Here is an 18,951-nt window from a genome sequence, read left to right as displayed (position 1 = left end):
CATAGGTCTAGGAATACACTAACATCCTGGAACTCGGCTAGGCTTGATAACAAGACCTATTAAAGCCAATACATGGCTCCCACAATACATCCCCCTCTAAACCTATCAAAGCCAATACATGGCTTCCACAGTACATCCCCCCTTGGCTTTATAACATGACATATTAGGAAGCCACACACCAAAATAGAAAAACCAATACATCTTTTTAGGAGGACTATCCAAGGCAGAGGACCTTTAGGCTCAATGAAAACCAAACACTCAATACATATCATTTTAGGGGGACTACCCAGGGCAGAGGACCCCAAAATACATCAAGCTGTAGGAATAAAAAAAATAGATCTCTTATGATAAGAGATGTCCTCCAAGTAGCCACTGTACACGTGTGCACATCCCTGCGAGACGATGACGATGTCGAAGAAGCGGTAGGCAGGAATGCCCCAAAAGATGTGTCGGTGAAGTCCATGGGATAGCTAGATGGAGCACTCACATATTGACTCTCAAAATGGCTAAGGGAGAGTCACCGATGTCAAAGTAGAGGCCGGAGGTGTCACAAGCACTCGGAGAGTCGGTCAAAAGTGGAGCTCAGGTACCAAGGACAATTGGGCAGTAATCAGAGAAGTCCGAAAGTGTTTGGAGCTCACATCAAGCTCGGAGCAGCTCCAATAGAATGTTGGGCAGAAGGAGCAAATGGCGGGCTGGAGTAGAGGTCAACGATGAAGAGGATGGACAGCTCCACGTTGAGCTGGCTGCATCATGCTTGGGCTGTCAAATCATTGAGCTCCAAAACAAAATTCGCGCGCAGAAATAAATTTCGTCACTTCTTGCAAGGGCTGTAACTTTTCACAAAGAACTCGGATTGCAATGATGTAAAAACGAAATTTGTAGTACGCAAGGTCCTCTACAACTTTGCTGAAGATACAAAGCTGTGATTCTGCTTCTAGATCCGTATAGAAGCGTCACATCGTCCGTAGGTCATAGAAAGATGTAGCTGACTGAAGGAAGGAGAAGAGAATGAACTCCTTGCCTCAGGCGTGTGACAAGCTCCTGCGAGCTTCCCCTCCCCCCCTCGCCGTTAGCCCCTACCTCCCCCCTCGCTCCCCCCCCCTCGCCGCGACCACCTCCACCCCTCCCGTCCGCCCTCGACCCCCGTCCCCTCTCCTCCCCCCCCGCCGGCACCCCGCTACCCCTCGCCTCACCTCCGCTCCAGCCGCCCCTCGCTCCATCCCGCCCCCTTACCTCCGCTCCATCCCGCCCCCTCGCTCCAACCCGCCCCTCGCCCCCGCTCCAACCCCCCCCCTCGCCGCCGCTCCAACCGCCCCCTCCGCTCCATCCCGCCTCGCCTCGCCTCGTCCCCCCCCCCCCCCCCCTTCTCTCCAGCCCGCCTCGCCCTCGCCCCGCCTCCGCTCCATTCCGCCCCTCGCTGCTCCCTCGCCATCCACCCCACTCCAACCCGCCCCCTCGCTGCTCCTTCACCCCCTCGCTTCACCCGCCTCCGCCTCATTCCGCTCCCCCCGCCCCCCCGCTTCACCCCTCCACCCCCGCCATTCCAACTTCACCCCCCCCCCCCCCCCCGGCCCTCCCGCCCCCTTCCGTACTCCCCGCATCCCGCAGCCTTCGCCCCGCCATCCGCTTCGACCCCTCCGACCCTTCATTTCGCCTCGCCCGCCTCACCCCCAGGCTCCACCGCCGCTTCATCCCCTTCTTGGGTGGCAGCCTGTTTTTCTTCATCGGAAGCTTGCAGTTAGTCTTGGCGGTATGGCGGCCCCCAGCCCGGATCCGGAGGCCCAGTCGGACCCTCCCTCTCCAGATGCCTACCGCGTTATCCTGACAGAGCAACAATCATCCCGTGTTCAGGAGGTAGCCAGTGACTTTGCTCGTACCTCTGTTTACGGTAGAGTCATTGGACACTCCCCCTCCAGGTCTATCATCAGGGACTGGCTCCAGTCCACTCTCTTGCTAGAGGATGGCCATATTGAGGAGGTGGCCCTTATGGGAAGGGGCATCTTCTGGCTCAAACTCTCCAGTGAGAAAGCTGCGAGCAATCTGATTGCCGGTTCCCCCACATCGGTGGATGGGAAGATCATCATGATAGTCCCGTGGTACCGTGGTTTCAGCGCAGCGGATTTCGATACTCGGTTCCGTATACCTCGCCACCCAGTGACACTAGTTTTTCCAGGGCTTGCTACTGAGCTGCGGCCGATTGTCAGGGACTTGGGCTCCCATTTTGGCTGGGTTATGCACGACACCTTTGCCGACGCGGTGACCACGGCAGGAGCTCCCCGAGTCCGTGTGGCTGTGGCGGATCCTGCGACTCTCCCTGCAGTGATCGAGATCGTGACAGGTGCCGGCAGTATCACCCAGAGCATGATAGTCACCGGACAGCCAGGTCAGTGCCTGCGGTGCCATGGCTTTGGGCACTTGGCGGCTGCTTGTCCACGCTTTGCCAGCTCGTCTCGACCCTCCCCGCCCCCGCCCCCTCCGCCCCCACCTCCCCCCCCCGGACAGCCACGTCAGGAGGAGCCGAGGCAGTCGGAGCCTGGGCCAGAGGTAGTGGGCGGTTGGACCGAGGTTCGAAGGAAAAGAGGAAAGAATAAGAAGATTTCGGATAAAGGCAAGGAGGCAGAGGTCACCCTTCCTGCAGCAGCACTCCAGAGACCTGACAGGCAGATGCCCCAGGGACCTGGGAGAGCTTCTTCTTCGACGGCAGCCCGCCCTCCACAGCCTCATATCCTCCTCTCTCCCACCCCCCCGCCTTCTCCCCAGTTTCCCCCCCCTTCGCCCGCCCCGCAGTTTCAGCCCCCGCCTCCTTTTCCTCAGTCCCCTCCCCCTCCCCCTCCCCCTCAGCCCCAGTTCCAGATGCATCCCCATCCCCCTCCCCCCCTTGCTCCCCTCGCCCCTCCAACAGAGTTAGCTGCACCGTCGCCTTCCCAGCCGAGTGCAACCTCCGCTCCACCTCCTCCACCTTCTCCGCCAGTCGCCTCCGTGGAGCCCGAGTCGCCTATCCCGCAGCCTCCTCCCCCTCCCCCCCCGATTGCAGGACACCCGGAGTCTGTACCACCAGTGGAGCAGGTTTCCCTTCCCGCTAGCCCCTCAGTGGCAGACTCAGCTGGGTCTCAGCTCCAGGAGAGAGAGCTCCCTCGAGACTTTTACAGATCTGGCCCCTGGGACTACCTGGATGTGGCCGACCTTGGGACCTTCCCGGCTTGTCTCGACATTAGTATCTTCATGCTCCGCAAAGGGGCGGATGGGAAGATTGCTGCCTTGGCTCCCAGGGATGGCCCTAGCTTCGCCTTCACGTTCCTCAGCGATGGCACCGAGACCTGGACAGACGACTCGGTGTGGGAGGCTCTCAGAGAGCAGACACACGCCCAGATTTGCTCCTGGATAGGCCCGTCCGGTGGGCAGCTCCTCGAGACTCAGTGGTCCGAGGGCGATGTGCGCTTGCGGTGGCGTTGCGCTGCCAAACGTTTCCGATTGATCGTGATCCTCAGACCCCCCCTGGCATGGCCTCTTCCCCAGGATGTCAGAGCTTGGTCCCAACAGAAACTCCGAACCTTCTACGGGATGACCACTTCAGAGATCTCGAGCTGGCTCGAGAAAGCATTTGCTCATGGCACTAGAGGCCTCTCGCCATTGCTGAAGGTGTTGAAGAACGGGCAGGACGACCCCGTCTCCCCCTCCAAACCTTCTCACAAGCGGCAGCGCCTCCACTCCGATATGTCTGATTCTTCTTCGACTTCGACTGCGAGCAGACAGCTGTTCGCAGCCCCCCATCCCTCTCCATGAGCCTACACCTCGTATCCTGGAATGTGAACGGGTTTCACTCTTCGAGCACCCGTGGTCCCAGGAAGCTCATTTTGCGTCAGGAACTTCAGCCCGCAGTGATTGGTCGATTGGATGTACTGCTGCTCCAGGAGCACAAGCTTTCTGCGGCTCATGCCCGTAGCTGCGGGAAGGTTCTCCCTGGACGCTCCTACACTTATTGGGAGCCTTCGATCGGCGCACAGGGGAGGAGCGGGGGGGTCTGTACCTCCGTGTGCGAGCAGTTAGCTCAGTTAGTTTTCGGTCACGGCACGTTGATCCCAGGCCGAGCCCTTTGGGTAGGCCTGAATTTGGAGGGATCCAAGATAGGAATCCTCAACATTTATGCTCCCACAGACCTCCGATGCAAAGCCACCTTCTGGAGGACACTTACAGGGATTCTTCCAGACATGGATTCCTGGATTGTTGGAGGAGACTTCAACAACCTGGAGACCTTGGACGACCAGCAGGGTAGAGATCCGGAGTTCACAGGTATGGCTCAGGCAGAGCAGTCAGCTTGGGACTCTTTCATATTCGCGACAGGAGGGAGGGACAGTTGGAGAGACCCGTCCTTCCGGCGTTGGCACGGGAGCCTGGACTTCTCTTGGGGCTTCCGCAGGGAAGGAGGCAGACTCCTGGAGCGGCTTGATAGGTTTTATGTCAGTGATTGGGCCATCAGCAGAGGTGGCCAGGCGGGCATTGTTCCAGGGACGACACTCTCCGACCATGCGCCTGTGCTCCTTTCATTAGATTCGGCAGCCCAGACTCTCCCCCCCCGATCATGCAGGATTCCCGATTCCATCTTCTCGAGGGTGGACGTCCGTAGCAGCATTTGCAGTCTTTGGGACAGAGACTGGGGGGAGGGCGTGGATCTGGTCGACTCGGTCGCGCAGGCTCTGCAGGAGTCCAGCCAGATCTGCCAGCTCGCAGCCCTACAGGTTCGACAGGATTGGTGGGGCAGAGAGAGAGCTCTTCGGAGGGACCTCGCCTCCATTCAGCGACTTCAGCAGTCTTCCCCGGGCTCGGAGGAGCTTCGGATCCAGGCCCTTCGAGCCAGAGCCCTCTTGGAGGAGACCCTCCAGCGTCGCTCCGAGTTCTCCTATCACGCCTCTCTCTCCTTCTGGGCCCGGAAGGGTGACCGGATGTGCAGGGAGTTCTTCAGGACACACGGCCAGAGAGCTGCAGGTGATCAGCTACGGAGTCTCAGGACAGCGGTTGGTCACATTGTTACGGACCCGGGGGAGGTCCTGGGGTTGGCCACTGACTTCTACAGGACCCTCTTCCAGCAGGAGCCACTTGCCCCTCGTGCTAGTCGTGACCGTGAGGAGGTGTGGAGGCACATTCCATCCCTGGTCCAGCCTAGCATGCAGGCGACGTTGTTGGCGCCGTTCACCTCGGATGAGATGTTGGAGGCCTTGATGGCTATTGATGGGCAGAAATGCCCAGGTGAGGATGGGCTATCCCGAGCTTTCTTCACCTCCTTCTGGGACCAGATCCATCAGCCCCTCCTTGCAGCTCTGCAGGGGATTTTCAGCAGCGGTCAGATGCCAGAGAGCCTTTCCTCGGGACTGATTTGCCTCATCCCGAAGGGAGGAGATAGACAGGAGATCCGCCAGTGGCGTCCGATCACTCTCCTTACCACTGCCTACAAAATCCTCGCCAAGATGATCAGTGCCAGAGTTCGACCTCTACTTCCAGACCTCGTCCATGACACTCAGACAGGCTTTGTCCAGGATCGCAGTATTATCGATCGCCAGCCGCTCGTCTGGAATGGGCAGGTCAGAGACGCCGAGGGCCTTCAGTTGGGGGAGAGATCACATATCAGGTGGGACGGCTGGATGAGGGGGCCAGCCCGGTCCCTTCGAGTTTGGAGGGATACGTACAGACATCTGGAGATGGCCGATCTTGCAGACGCAGCTGGAGGTGCACGCGGAGTCCAGGCGAGACGCACGGAGATCGACGGTGCGATCCCAGCCGCTTGGTTGGCTCCACCTGAGCCTCAGGTCCTCATGCCTGGAGACACCCACTGGCTGGGACAGTTCACCCCCCGTGGCATCCCACTGGTGGTCGCAGGACGTTTGGATGACTCCTCTATCGCCTTCTTCGCGGTTTCAGGGGATGGACGACTCAGGAGAGAGGATGCGCTCATCGACCCCCTACTCCCGTGGCAGAGGGTTAGGGTCGTAGGCCTTCTGGGGAAGGTCTGGCATACCGACCCTAGTATCGAGCAGGACCAGTTGCAGCTTTGGCGTCTTTGGCTCTGGGAGGGGCGGGCCTTGTCAGAGCTTGAGTGGGACCCAGGAGAGTGGTGGTGGCCAGAGATTGTGACAGGACAGGGGCCGACTTCCTTCTTCGCTTACAGCACGACTCTGGGCAGGCGAGTTCTCGGGAGGATGCAGAGCCGCCCCCCCACCCAGCGTCCTAGCTGGTACGCACAGGGTATTTCCAGGTTCTTTTTGCAGGCATTCTGGAAGGCCTTGTGGGAGAGCTGGCGGCCGCGGAAGATCTCATACTTCCTGTGGCTTCTTACCCACAAAGGTCTTCCAGTGGGGAGCTGGTTGAGGCAGATAGGCCAGGACGGTTGCTGTCAGATTTGCCATGCGGATGAGGAGTCACCAAAACACTGCCTGTGGAGATGCACGCGCGCCCAGGAAGTGTGGAGGTGGACTTTCGGGCTTCTTACTCGTGCAGCACCAGAGCTAGGAGTGATCACTTGGGGCGCGTTCTGTTGGTGCAGCACCGCACCTGGTCTTCATCACTTGTTCGAGGCATGCCAGCAGGACCCCACTTTCCTTATCACACAGGGGACGTGGGGGCCGCTCGAGGGTATCCCACAGCACCTAGCAGAGGCTGATACAGGAGTTCGGGAGAGGCAGCCAGTCTGGGAGATTATCAGCAGCATTACAGGATGGCACATCTGGACCTCGCGCTGCGCGCAGATCCTCGGTGGCACCTCCTTATCGACTGCCCAGATCATGGCGGAGATTTGGAGTGAGATTATTCATACCCTCAGAGGCCAGTGGGACCAGATTCAGGGAGACTCCCGGGCTGGTCAGGAGAAGCGGAGACGCTTCCTCCAGGCTTGGGACACACAGAGCCTCTTCTTCGAGCAGACTACGCAGGGCCTTCGGTGGCACTACTCACCACCCCGATGGCTGTTCATTCACACTCAGCATATCCCTCCGTGAGAGTATGATTTATTATGCTACCTTTTGGGCTGCGTCCGGTTTGTGAACGCAGCCCGTCAGCTATAAGCTGACCTCTTGTATCTTGTTCTCGAAGTAATATAATTAGCACTGTTTTTTCGGCAAAAAAAAAAGGAAGGAGAAGAGAGGTGGCAGATCATGGCGTGGATAAGAGAGCTCAAGGAAGGAGAGAAGAGGGAAGCCTTCCAAGGAGGAGGTAGAGTAGCTTCATTGGCCTCCCTCACCTCAACCTCTTGGAAGGGAAAGGGAAAGAGAGAGCAAGGCTAGGAACATGGCTCTGATACCATATGAAGAGACATGGCGGTAGGAGAATGCCAAGCTAACTAGGAACGGAATGGAAATATGGAAAGCATAATGGAAAGGAAAAATGGAAAGAAAGTGAAAGAACAAGTGCTAGGCAATGATAACCAAAATACTCACATGTAGATAGCTTGATGTTAACTAATGTAATAGACAATAGACAAGTACAACACTATATAGTGTGCCACTAGACTCTAGAAAGTCACAATGTCTATGGGATATCTCCCAATATGACACGTGGCATGTCTAGGACAGCTAGACTATAAAACCACACCTAGACCACCTAGAACACTCCTTTTTCACTCAATTTGGCTTCATATTCCAACAGAGAGTTACTTTTTTAAGAGTTTGGAGGGGATCTCCTTTCTTCTTTGAGTTTCCTTCAGGGTTGAGATGGCATTTTCAGCCTCCGCCTTGGTTCTTTATTAGCTGTTTTTTTCTCATGCATTGCATGATGTACTCCCCCATTTGAGCTTGCTCTCGCGGTTTTCATTCATACTCAATGAAGTAATTTTCTTGAAAAAAAAAAATATTCAGGACTTCAGCACCAACATTTTACACATTTTTGCTTATAATAGGTCATGCACTGCTTTACTTGATTCTTGTTCTCATGTCGCAGTATCAAGCAATGAGGCCTTTGTTAGGTGCAGGGTGGTGTCGCTTCTCAAATGCGATGGCATTTAGGACCAATACGAACCATTTATTCCTGGTATACACAGCTCCCAAAAAATCTCATGTGGCCTGCATTCGTGATCTCATTGGAAGATCGTCAAGGCTCAAATGTCACCCTGTTATAGAATTCTCAGCATTGCTCATCGGTAACCCTTATATGAAGTTTCTTCTCCTTCTAATGATAAAGAAGAAGGTGGCTTTGCCTGATCCTCAATATGATGAGTGTCATGTCTTCTTTTGAGGACTGTTCTGAGAAATCATTGCAGTATTTTCCGTGAAGGAACATGCACTTGTAGCAATTAGATTATTGTGGGTAGATAGAGCATGTGAGAGGTCTGGTTGGATTGGAGATTGTACACTCCCTTACCAAGTTTATGGGACAGATGCTCAGGAAATTCAAGCTGCTAGGGACGGTGGCTATGTTCCTTAGGGTAGTGGGTTGTCACAAATTTTCCATTCTCCCAAAACTATTGTATGAGAATGAGTTCAAAACCTTCATTTTTTTGCCGAAAAAACAGTGCTAATTATATTACTTCGAGAACAAAATACAAGAGGTCAGCTTATAGCTGACGGGCTGCGTTCACAAACCGGACGCAGCCCTAAAAGGTAGCATAATAAATCATACTCTCACGGAGGGATATGCTGAGTGTGAATGAACAGCCATCGGGGTGGTGAGTAGTGCCACCGAAGGCCCTGCGTAGTCTGCTCGAAGAAGAGGCTCTGTGTGTCCCAAGCCTGGAGGAAGCGTCTCCGCTTCTCCTGACCAGCCCGGGAGTCTCCCTGAATCTGGTCCCACTGTCCTCTGAGGGTATGAATAATCTCACTCCATATCTCCGCCATGATCTGGGCAGTCGATAAGGAGGTGCCACCGAGGATCTGCGCGCAGCGCGAGGTCCAGATGTGCCATCCTGTAATGCTGCTGATAATCTCCCAGACTGGCTGCCTCTCCCGAACTCCTGTATCAGCCTCTGCTAGTGCTGTGGGATACCCTTGAGCGGCCCCCACGTCCCCTGTGTGATAAGGAAGGTGGGGTCCTGCTGGCATGCCTCGAACAAGTGATGAAGACCAGGTGCGGTGCTGCACCAACAGAACGCGCCCCAAGTGATCACTCCTAGCTCTGGTGCTGCGCGGGTAAGAAGCCCAAAGGTCCACCTCCACACTTCCTGGGCGCGCGTGCAGCTCCACAGGCAGTGTTTTGGTGACTCCTCATCCGCATGGCAAATCTGACAGCAACCGTCCTGGCCTATCTGCCTCAACCAGCTCCCCACAGGAAGACCTTTGTGGGCAAGAAGCCACAGGAAGTATGAGATCTTCCGCGGCCGCCAGCTCTCCCACAAGGCCTTCCAGAATGCCTGCAAAAAGAACCTGGAAATACCCTGTGCGTACCAGCTAGGTCGCTGGGTGGGGGGGCGGCTCTGCATCCTCCCGAGAACTCGCCTGCCCAGAGTCGTGCTGTAAGCGAAGAAGGAAGTTGGTCCCTGTCCTGTCACAATCTCTGGCCACCACCACTCTCCTGGGTCCCACTCAAGCTCTGACAAGGCCCGCCCCTCCCAAAGCCAAAGACGCCAAAGCTGCAACTGGTCCTGCTCGATACTAGGGTCGGTACGCCAGACCTTCCCCAGAAGGCCTACGACCCTAACCCTCTGCCACGGGAGTAGGGGGTCGATGAGCGCATCCTCTCTCCTGAGTCGTCCATCCCCTGAAACCGCGAAGAAGGCGATAGAGGAGTCATCCAAACGTCCTGCGACCACCAGTGGGATGCCACGGGGGGTGAACTGTCCCAGCCAACGGGTGTCTCCAGGCATGAGGACCTGAGGCTCAGGTGGAGCCAACCAAGCGGCTGGGATCGCTCCGTCAATCTCCGTGCGTCTCGCCTGGACTCCACGTGCACCTCTAGCTGCGACTGCAAGATCGGTCATCTCCAGATGTCTGTACGTATCCCTCCAAACTCGAAGGGACCGGGCTGGCCCCCTCATCCAGCCGTCCCACCTGATATGTGATCTCTCCCCCAACTGAAGGCCCTCGGCGTCTCTGACCTGCCCATTCCAGACGAGCGGCTGGCGATCGATCTCCTCCTGACAGCTGGGCTGGGACTGTATGAGACTGAGACGGAGCCGCCTCCAAACCATGAGGAGGCTACGAACGAGTGGAGAACGGGGCTGAGTGAGCGGGGCAGAAGTGAAGATCCACCGGAGGGACGGTGGCCACTCTCCACCTCGGCGCGGGACACAAGAGCCTACTCCCTGCTGAAGTAACATCTTCCACGTCTACCCCCCCGGGGTCAAACCGCGGATGACAAGCTTGCCTAACAAGGCCTGACTCTGAAGCTCTGGATCGATAACCCCCAGGCCACCCTCCGCCTGCGGAAGAATGATTGTCTGCCAAGCAACCCTGGCTTTGGTATCTCTAAGACCATCCTCCCCAGACCAAAGGAAGTTCCGAACCAACCTCCTGAGCTGTGCCACACTGGATCTCGAGAAGCACCAGCATGAAGCCACATACCAAGCCGTGGCTAGAAGGACCTGGTTAACTACCAGGGCACGACCTGCAAGAGACAGCTTAGCAGTACTCCAGAAAGCCAGCTTCCGTCGGATGGAGTCTAGCACTGGGAGAAACTGCTGAGCTGGCATGATGTCTAGGCCAACCTGGAAGCCAAGGTATCTAGCTGTCTGTCCTCGTGGAATCCATCTGAAACCCAGAAATCGCCCCCACTGAGAACACGCCCCAGGGTCTGTGAGAAAACCAACTGACTTGTTCCAGTTGATTTTCGCACCAGCGGCCGAGCAGAAGACCTCCAAGGCCATCCGCACCCTCTCTAGCATCCTCTCATCGTCCTGGACATAAAGGGCTGTATCATCTGCGTACTCCGAGTCCAGAAGCTCCGTGTCCTCCCGAAGTGGAAGGCGAACCCCCCGGATCCCGGTAGACCTCGCCCGAAGGTAGTAAGTCATGGCCTCGGCGAAGAAAAGAAACAGGTAAGGAGCAAGGGGGCAACCCTGACGCACTGATCTCTCCAAGCTAAAGCGCTCACCCATCCTGCCTCCAATGATGACCCTGCTAGACGCTGTCCTGTACAAAGCTGAGATACCCTCAATCCATCCTGCCGGGAAACCTAGCCGCTCCAGAGTCCCCTCCAAAAAGGCCCAGTCCACGCGATCGTAGGCCTTCTCAAAGTCGAGAAGTAGAATGGCATGGTGTGATCCACTGTGCTGAGCCCACTCCGCCGCCTCTGAAAAGGTGAAGACATTATCCAAGATACTGCGATCCTGGACAAAGCCTGTCTGAGTGTCATGAATGAGGTCTGGGAGTAGAGGCCGAACTCTGGCACTGATCATCTTGGCGAGGATTTTGTAGGCAGTAGTAAGGAGAGTGATCGGACGCCACTGGCGGATCTCCTGTCTATCTCCTCCCTTCGGGATGAGGCAAATCAGTCCCGAAGAGAGGCTCTCTGGCATCAAACCGCTGCTGAAAATCCCCTGCAGAGCTACAAGGAGGGGCTGATGGATCTGGTCCCAGAAGGACGTGAAGAAAGCTCGGGGAAGCCCATCCTCTCCTGGGCATTTCTGTCCGTCGATAGCCATCAAGGCCTCCAGCATCTCATCCGAGGTAAACGGCGCCAACAACATCGCCTGCATGCTAGGCTGGACCAGGGATGGAATGTGCCTCCACACCTCCTCACGGGCACGACTAGCACGAGGGGCAAGCGGCTCCTGCTGGAAGAGGGTCCTGTAGAAGTCAGTGGCCAACCCCAGGACCTCCCCCGAATCCGTAACGATGTGACCATCCGCTGTCCTGAGACTCCGAAGCTGATCACCTGCAGCTCTCTGGCCATGCGTCCTGAAGAACTCCCTGCACATCCGGTCACCCTTCTGGGCCCAGAAGTAGAGAGAGGCGTGATAGGAAAACTCTGAGCGGCGCTGGAGTGTCTCCTCCAGGAGGGCTCTGGCTCGAAGGGCCTGGATCCGAAGCTCCTCCGAGCCCGGGGAAGCCTGCTGGAGTCGCTGAATGGATGCGAGGTCCCTCCGAAGAGCTCTCTCTCTACTCCACCACTCCTGTCGAACCTGTAGGGCTGCTAGCTGGCAGATCTGGCTGGACTCCTGCAGAGCCTGCGCAACTGAGTCCACCAAATCCGTGCACTCCCCCCAATCTCTGTCCCAAAGACTGCAAATACTGCTACGCACGTCCTCCCTCGAGAAAATAGAATCGGGAATCGTGCATGACCGGGGGGGAAGGGTCTGGGCTGCCGAATCTAATGAGAGGAGTACCGGCGCATGGTCGGAAAGTGTCGTCCCTGGAACTATACCCGCCTGACCGCCTCTACTGATGGCCCAATCACTGACATAGAATCTATCAAGCCTCTCCAGGAGTCTGCCTCCTTCCCTGCGGAAGCCCCAAGAGAAGTCCAGGCTCCCGTGCCAACGCCGGAAGGACGGGTCTCTCCAACTGTCCCTACCTCCTGTCGCGAAGATGAAGGAGTCCCAAGCTGACTGCTCTGCCTGAGCCATACCTGTGAACTCCGGACCTCTGCCCTGCTGGTCCTCCAATGTCTCCAGATTGTTGAAGTCACCTCCAACAATCCAGGAATCCATGACTGGAAGAATCCCTGTAAGTGTCCTCCAGAAAGTGGCTCTGCATCGGAGGTCTGTAGGAGCGTAAATGTTGAGTATTCCAATTTTGGATCCCTCCAAATCCAGGCCTACCCAAAGGGCTCGGCCTGGGATCAACGTGCCATGACCGAAAACTCCCTGGGCTAACTGCTCGCACACGGAGGTACAGACACCCCCACTCCTCCCCTGTGCGCCGATCGAGGGCTCCCAGTAAGTGTAGGAACGTCGAGGGAGAACCTTCCCGCAGCTACGGGAATGAGCCGCAGAGAGCTTGTGCTCCTGGAGCAGAAGTACATCCAAACGACCAATCACTGCAGGCTGAAGTTCCTGTCGCAAAATGAGCTTCCTGGGACCACGGGTGCCAGAAGAGTGAAACCCGTTCACATTCCAGGATACGAGGTGTAGGCTCATGGCGAGGGATGGGGAGCTGCGAACAACTGTCTGCTCGCGGTCGAAGTCGATGAAGAATCAGGCATGTCGGAATGGAGGCGCTGCCGCTTATGAGAAGGTTTGGAGGGGGAGACGGGATCGTCCTGCCCGTCCTTCAACAGTTCAAAACCTTCATTGGTTATCTACAGATTTTCTTCATGACAAATACTCAATGATGTTGCTATCCCACTTGATTCTATCTTGTTAAATTACTATTAGAGAAGAACATATTTCTTCATGACAAATACTCAATGATGTTGCTCTCCCACTTGATTCTATCGTGTTAAATTACTATTAGAGAAGAGCATACTCCTTCACTTTAGGATTATGTTAAGATACTTTGTAACCCTGAATTGCCGGTTTTCTTCTCCAAGTACGGCACGTTTTTTTTGAATTTAAAAAGTTTCTTTCAATGTTTCTTGGTATATGTTCCCATGAAATTTCCAAAATTCACAGAGTAAAATTCTTATCTTTTGGGCATGGTGGTTGTTCTTGTATATTGAACTAACCTGTGTATTTGTCTGGCACATGGCAGCTTATCAAGTCCATGAAAGGTAAGAGCTTATCAGTCTCTTGCATGAACTATTAAACTCAATTTTGACTGCGGGCTCCTCTTCATTTCTGTAATTTTCTTAGGACTTACCCATGCACACCCAAGTAAACAGATATCGATTGTGTGTGGTTGGGGAGGGGGTGTGTGTCTTTTTCCATCAATTCACCTGTAGATGCCCTGTGTTCTGACATTTGCATACAAATGTGCTCAGCCTCAATCCCCACTTGCTGTATTTTGTGTATTTCATGTTTCCACGATGACTTTCCTGGTTGTTGCTGTAGCATTTACTGACAGAATTGATTGTGACTGCAACCTCAGATGGACTTGTGAAACTTACAACAGAAGCTGTCAAACACTGCAAAGGAACAACAAAGAAGCTTCACAGAAAGGCGAAAGATGTGGAAAGACAAAGTATTTCGGTTTTGGAGAGAGGCATAATTTTTTACTGATATACACTAGGGTTGGATTGGATAACAAGTTTTTTTCCGTTTTTTCCACTTTTATGTGTTGTTGGAGTGAAGGACACTAGTTTAAACTTCAGTCTTACATGATCTTCTAAATTTGTAGCTGAGAGATTGGACGAGAAGAACAAGCTCTACAACTCCTATTGTGAAAGCAACTCTAGCTTATATAAAAAGGAGCTCGAGCAGAACATTGAGGCCCTTCAAGTTCAAAAGGAGAAGACTAGTTTATTTGCAGAAAGCTCTTCAGAGGTGGAAACTATTGACCTTGGAATTACAGAAGTGTTGAAGGATCTGGTGTGTACCTGTGTTTTTTCCTACTGCTGCTATTCAGTATTGTTTGATGATTTGTTTGAAGTACATCGTATTGCACGTCGCAGTATTGATTAGCAATTACAATACTGGAATGGTTTTCATCGAATGGACTCTCGTTTAAAACAGCTAAACTCAAGGAAACATGGTGTATGAGAGAGAGAGAGAGAGAGAGAGAGAGAGAGAGAGAGAGGAAATGATACTCAAATGTAGACACCATGAAAGGCTTTCATTCATTCATCATCATCAATGAGGCAAGTGAAGTATAAGCCTTTACAGGCTAGACACACATACTGGGATAGCACGTGGCACTCACACATCAAACCACTACTAGATCTCCTAGTACAACACATCACACAGAGCAAAGAGTATGAGACCCAACAAGTAAGGAGTAGACCGATCCCCATATGGCCCCGGAGGTCACTGCTCAGAAGATATTGCATGCAGGATTGTGGTGGCTGAAGTTGTTCCAAGGTTGCTATGCTCATGTGCGCCGTTGTGACTCATGTCAACGAGCTGTGGTCCCTAGCCTATCCAACGTGAGTACCTTCCCCTGAAGCCATTCAGCCTTGTGCCCCCCTTCTATAGATGGGGTGTGGACTTTGTTGGATTCATCTCTCCTGCCACTCGAAGAGGGAACAAGTACGCCTTGGTTGCCACAGACTATGGCACCAAATGGGTTGATAATTCTCTGGCGGATTGTAATATTTTACTTCCCGCAGCTCTTTTTGCTTACAGGGTATAAGGCCAATACTGGATATTCACCATTTCAACGGCCTGGAGGCAGTTACGCCTTATGAATTTCATATGAAAACTACTAGGGTCATTGCTGAGATGGATGACAACTTGGAGGCCTGCACCCTTGAACGGCTTTGGGATCTTGAAGCCTTAGAAGAGCACCGACAGGAGGCCGTCCTCGCACAGGAAGTTTGGCTGAATAGGCAGCGGGCATGGCATGACAGGAAATTCCGTCGTCGTGAGTTTAAAGTGGGTGATTTGTTCTCTTGTATTCCAGCAAGTTTTTGAAACATAAATCTAAATTTGTTAGCGGGTGGAGTGGACCTTACTTCATCTCCAAGCTTCTTCCTAGTAGCGGTGTGTATATGGCCACTTTGAATGGTATGGTGCTTCCAGCCCCAGTGAATGGTTCCAGAGTAAAGAGATGTCAGCCTGCATAAACTCTTCTCTAATCTCAATCACTCCCAGTGTGCATAGCATGTAGATCCGTTGTTCTCTGGGTATACGTGTTGCTCTCCGGGTATACGTGTTGCTCTCCCTGTCTCAATCCTTAGTTGATGGGATGAAACCCGCATCTGCCCAATAGCGATCCTTAGTACATGTGAGACTCCTCTATCCTCGAGATATTGGGGTCTGATGATGAATCCACGCTCAGGATGTGGTCGCGGTAGAACTGAATCTTGGTGGGGAGCTCCTGATCTCCTCCCCAAAGTCCGAGATGTGTGGAGTTGGAGGAGATCTAATCGTATGATATAGTTAATCTCATCTCGTGGGATCCACTTAGGGGGTGCATCCATACTGTACTAAAAGGGAGGGAGCTTGGCCATCTAAATCCCGTGTCTGACAAACCATGTGGATATACATGTATACTGTGTCCACCCTGCTCTCAGCTAGTTTGTTGGATAACTCCAGGGCCAACCTTGGTAGTCTCCAGTGCAGTAGGTCCCAGACTCTATGAATAAATGTCACTGTCTGGAAGATGGCATGAGTCTGTAGTGGTGTCATGGCGAACTCTGCCTATACTATCTCATGAGAGAGAGAGAGAGTTAGAGAGATAGGCTAGGGAGAGAGGAAATGATACTCAAATGTAGACACCATGAAAGGCTTTCGTTCATTCATCATCATTATCAATGAGACAAGTGAAGTACAAGCCTTAGTAGGCTAGACACACACATACTAGCACCAAGTGCATATTGGATAACTCCCAAGATGACACGTGGCACTGTACATATCTACTAGATGTCCTAATACAACACATCACACACACTCTTTGGCTATGATATCTCCAACAAAAACTTTCCTATTGCGGAAGGAGCTCATCAACATGAATACATAAAAAGTGTCAAACCTACATGGTCTTTTCTGTTGGGTTGAAGCACTTCCTTTCTGTTTCTTTGGCTTAGCAAGGATTTTTAAAACAGTTTTCACTTTATATGTCATATTTACATATAATCTTGTTTTTTTGGATAATATGTTTTTTGGCTTAGCGAGGATTGTTAAAACACATTTCAATTGTGGTGTCTTATTTACATATAATCATACTGTTTTGGACAGGAATGCTTTTTGGATGAAAAATCAAATTATTTAACAGAAAACGAACTACGTTTCAACCTCAATAAGGAAACAATGGAGACTCTCCAAAACATTTCTCAGAGGTGATAGCTATCCCATGAGTTTGCAGACCATGACATGAATTGTTATCATTCGGGCAAATGAAATAGTTAAACACAAATTCAAATTTTTTAACAGAAAACAAACTATGTTTCAACCTGAATAAGGAAACAATGGAAACTCTCCAAAACATTTCTCAGAGGTGATAGCTATCCTATGAGTTTGCAGACCATGGCATGAATTGTTATCATTCAAGCAAATGAAATAGTTAAACACAAAGTTAAAAGATTTTGCATTCCATTAAGGTCTCTTTTGATGTGAGATCATATAGCATCTTTTAATTACTTAACAATATATAGTAATCGCTCTTGATTGAAGGTTGATATGTTCAAAGGTCTAGAGAGTCTCTTCAGATATAGGCTTTCAACTCGCTCCCTCTCTATCATGTTAGTTTCCTGTTCCTCTCACCCACTTTCTCATTTCCATTTTCCTGCTGCTGATTGCTCCTCTAGGTGCTTGCTTAATCACTCTTTATCCCGCTTGGTAGATCGCTGCTTAAGGTGCTTGCTCACTGCTTCTTCTGTCTTGTTACCTTGCCCGATTCCTCCTCCACTAGCTTGCTCACTGCCTTGCCTGAGTGGTCGTTAACCTGCTTGTTGCTCATAGCCTTGCTTGATTGCTCATGGCTTCTCCACTTGCTTGCCAACTGCTTTCCCCTATTTGCTGGTGCTTCCTTTCCCACCTTCCCTGATGACTTTCCCAAAGAACATTGGTGATGGTTTCAGCATCACTATGTTCCTGTAAGAGATTACAAAGATATGGTGTTGTAGGCATAAAGTCAACCCTATGGTTGATCAGTAGTACTTGGGTACTATATATACCAAGTACTTGTATTGTTTCATTTGAACATTTCTATTGGAGCTTTCTTGTGTGTGCACTCTTGCTCACTTATGTTCACAACCTGTCTCCACTTTGTTCCTACATTTGGTATCAGAGCGATTCCGTCTGTAGAGCCCATTCCCGCGCTTGCTTCCAGACACCCGCAAGCTTGGTGCTCCAGTGCGCGTTCCTGGTTCTCACATTGAGCTCTCCAGCTTTCGTTTGAGGTAACTCCAACAGTCCAGCGGCTGTTTTTTGACCTTTTGAGGTCCGATTTCGACGTTTTTCGAAATTTCGGAGCTGCCCACATACAAACAAATCTGTCCCGCACCATTTCAGGCAGGGGGATTTTTTTTTGCTTTTTTGTCCGTACAGTTGTACGTACGTCTGTACGGATCTGTCAATACAGTTGCGCGACAGTGCTGGAAGTCCGTGGGACTTGTTGGAAGGTGATTTCGAGTAGTTTTCAGCTGTTTTTTGGCGTTTTTGCTCAGATCTGAATCTTTTTCAGCTCTAGCCTCTACTGGGTGTGTTCCAGCAGCTCCAGGCATCTCCATACTTCTCCAAGCTCTTCCCTACACGTGTATTGTGTTCAGAAGTACTCCTGACAGCTTCATTCAGCTCCAAGCGGCTCACTTCAGCTCCTTTGTCATCTCCAGCTTGCCCACACAGTTAATGGACTGTTTTGCAGGTGTTTTGCAGGTGGTTCGGGCGACGGTGCACTTTCAGTAAGTGTTTTGAGCTGTGTATTTCGCTTCGGGACTATTTTTGCAGCCCATACTCTTGCACTCTTAGGTGCATTTGCAGATACTCTGCATTGTTGGGTGCATTTGCAGTTACTTTGTAGTTGTGGATGCCTTTGAGCTCCATTGGATGCATTTGAGCACTCATGGATGCGCTATTTCAGATTTGGGTTGTGCATTTTCAATTTGGGATTGCACTTCAGATTACAGCAAAATGCAATGATTAATTTATGCTATTTTTGTAGTGATGCATTGTGCAGTTAGTGGCAGTTAAGAGCATCCAGTCGTACTTTGCATTTGCAGCAAGCATTTGTTTGGGATTTACAGGCGCATTTGCAGCCAGTTGCACCTTTGGGACTTGCAGTTCTTTTTGCAGATATATTTGCAGCTTGTGGGTATCCCATTTTGCATCATGTCGACTCTTTCAGACAGTTTTGGCAATTTGTCCAAGGGTGATAAGCTGGATGGACCAAACTATGCCTTGTGGTCATTCATGCTTAAGAACATCTTGGTTGGTAAGGGCTTATGGGATATTGTTAGTGGGGATGAGGTGAGGTTAGTAGGCTCATCTACAGCCAGCACAGCTTCTTCGGGTCAGACTATAGGCAGACAGCAGACTGCTACAGCTCCTCCTGCTGG

At 52.3% G+C, this 18,951-nt stretch overlaps 1 protein-coding gene across 1 annotated transcript in view; it reads left to right on the top strand.

The window, feature by feature from the left end:
- The window catches only part of LOC147903294 (uncharacterized), a 246,534-nt gene that overhangs the window by 91,061 nt on the left and 136,522 nt on the right, over positions 1–18,951 (top strand). Inside the window, exons 3-6 of the mRNA XM_087371313.1 lie at positions 13,551–13,569; positions 13,887–14,000; positions 14,136–14,338; positions 16,801–16,892. Of these exons, the coding sequence (XP_087227439.1) occupies positions 13,551–13,569; positions 13,887–14,000; positions 14,136–14,338; positions 16,801–16,892 (428 nt within the window). The remainder of the gene's footprint in view (positions 1–13,550; positions 13,570–13,886; positions 14,001–14,135; positions 14,339–16,800; positions 16,893–18,951) is intronic.

The sequence above is a fragment of the Dipteris shenzhenensis genome, chromosome 3, assembly GCF_047967505.1.
Source record: "Dipteris shenzhenensis isolate YYH24624 ecotype China chromosome 3, Dip_SZ_1.0, whole genome shotgun sequence".
Taxonomy (NCBI): Eukaryota; Viridiplantae; Streptophyta; class Polypodiopsida; order Gleicheniales; family Dipteridaceae; genus Dipteris; species Dipteris shenzhenensis.
This window is presented reverse-complemented; position numbering and strand designations above follow the sequence as displayed.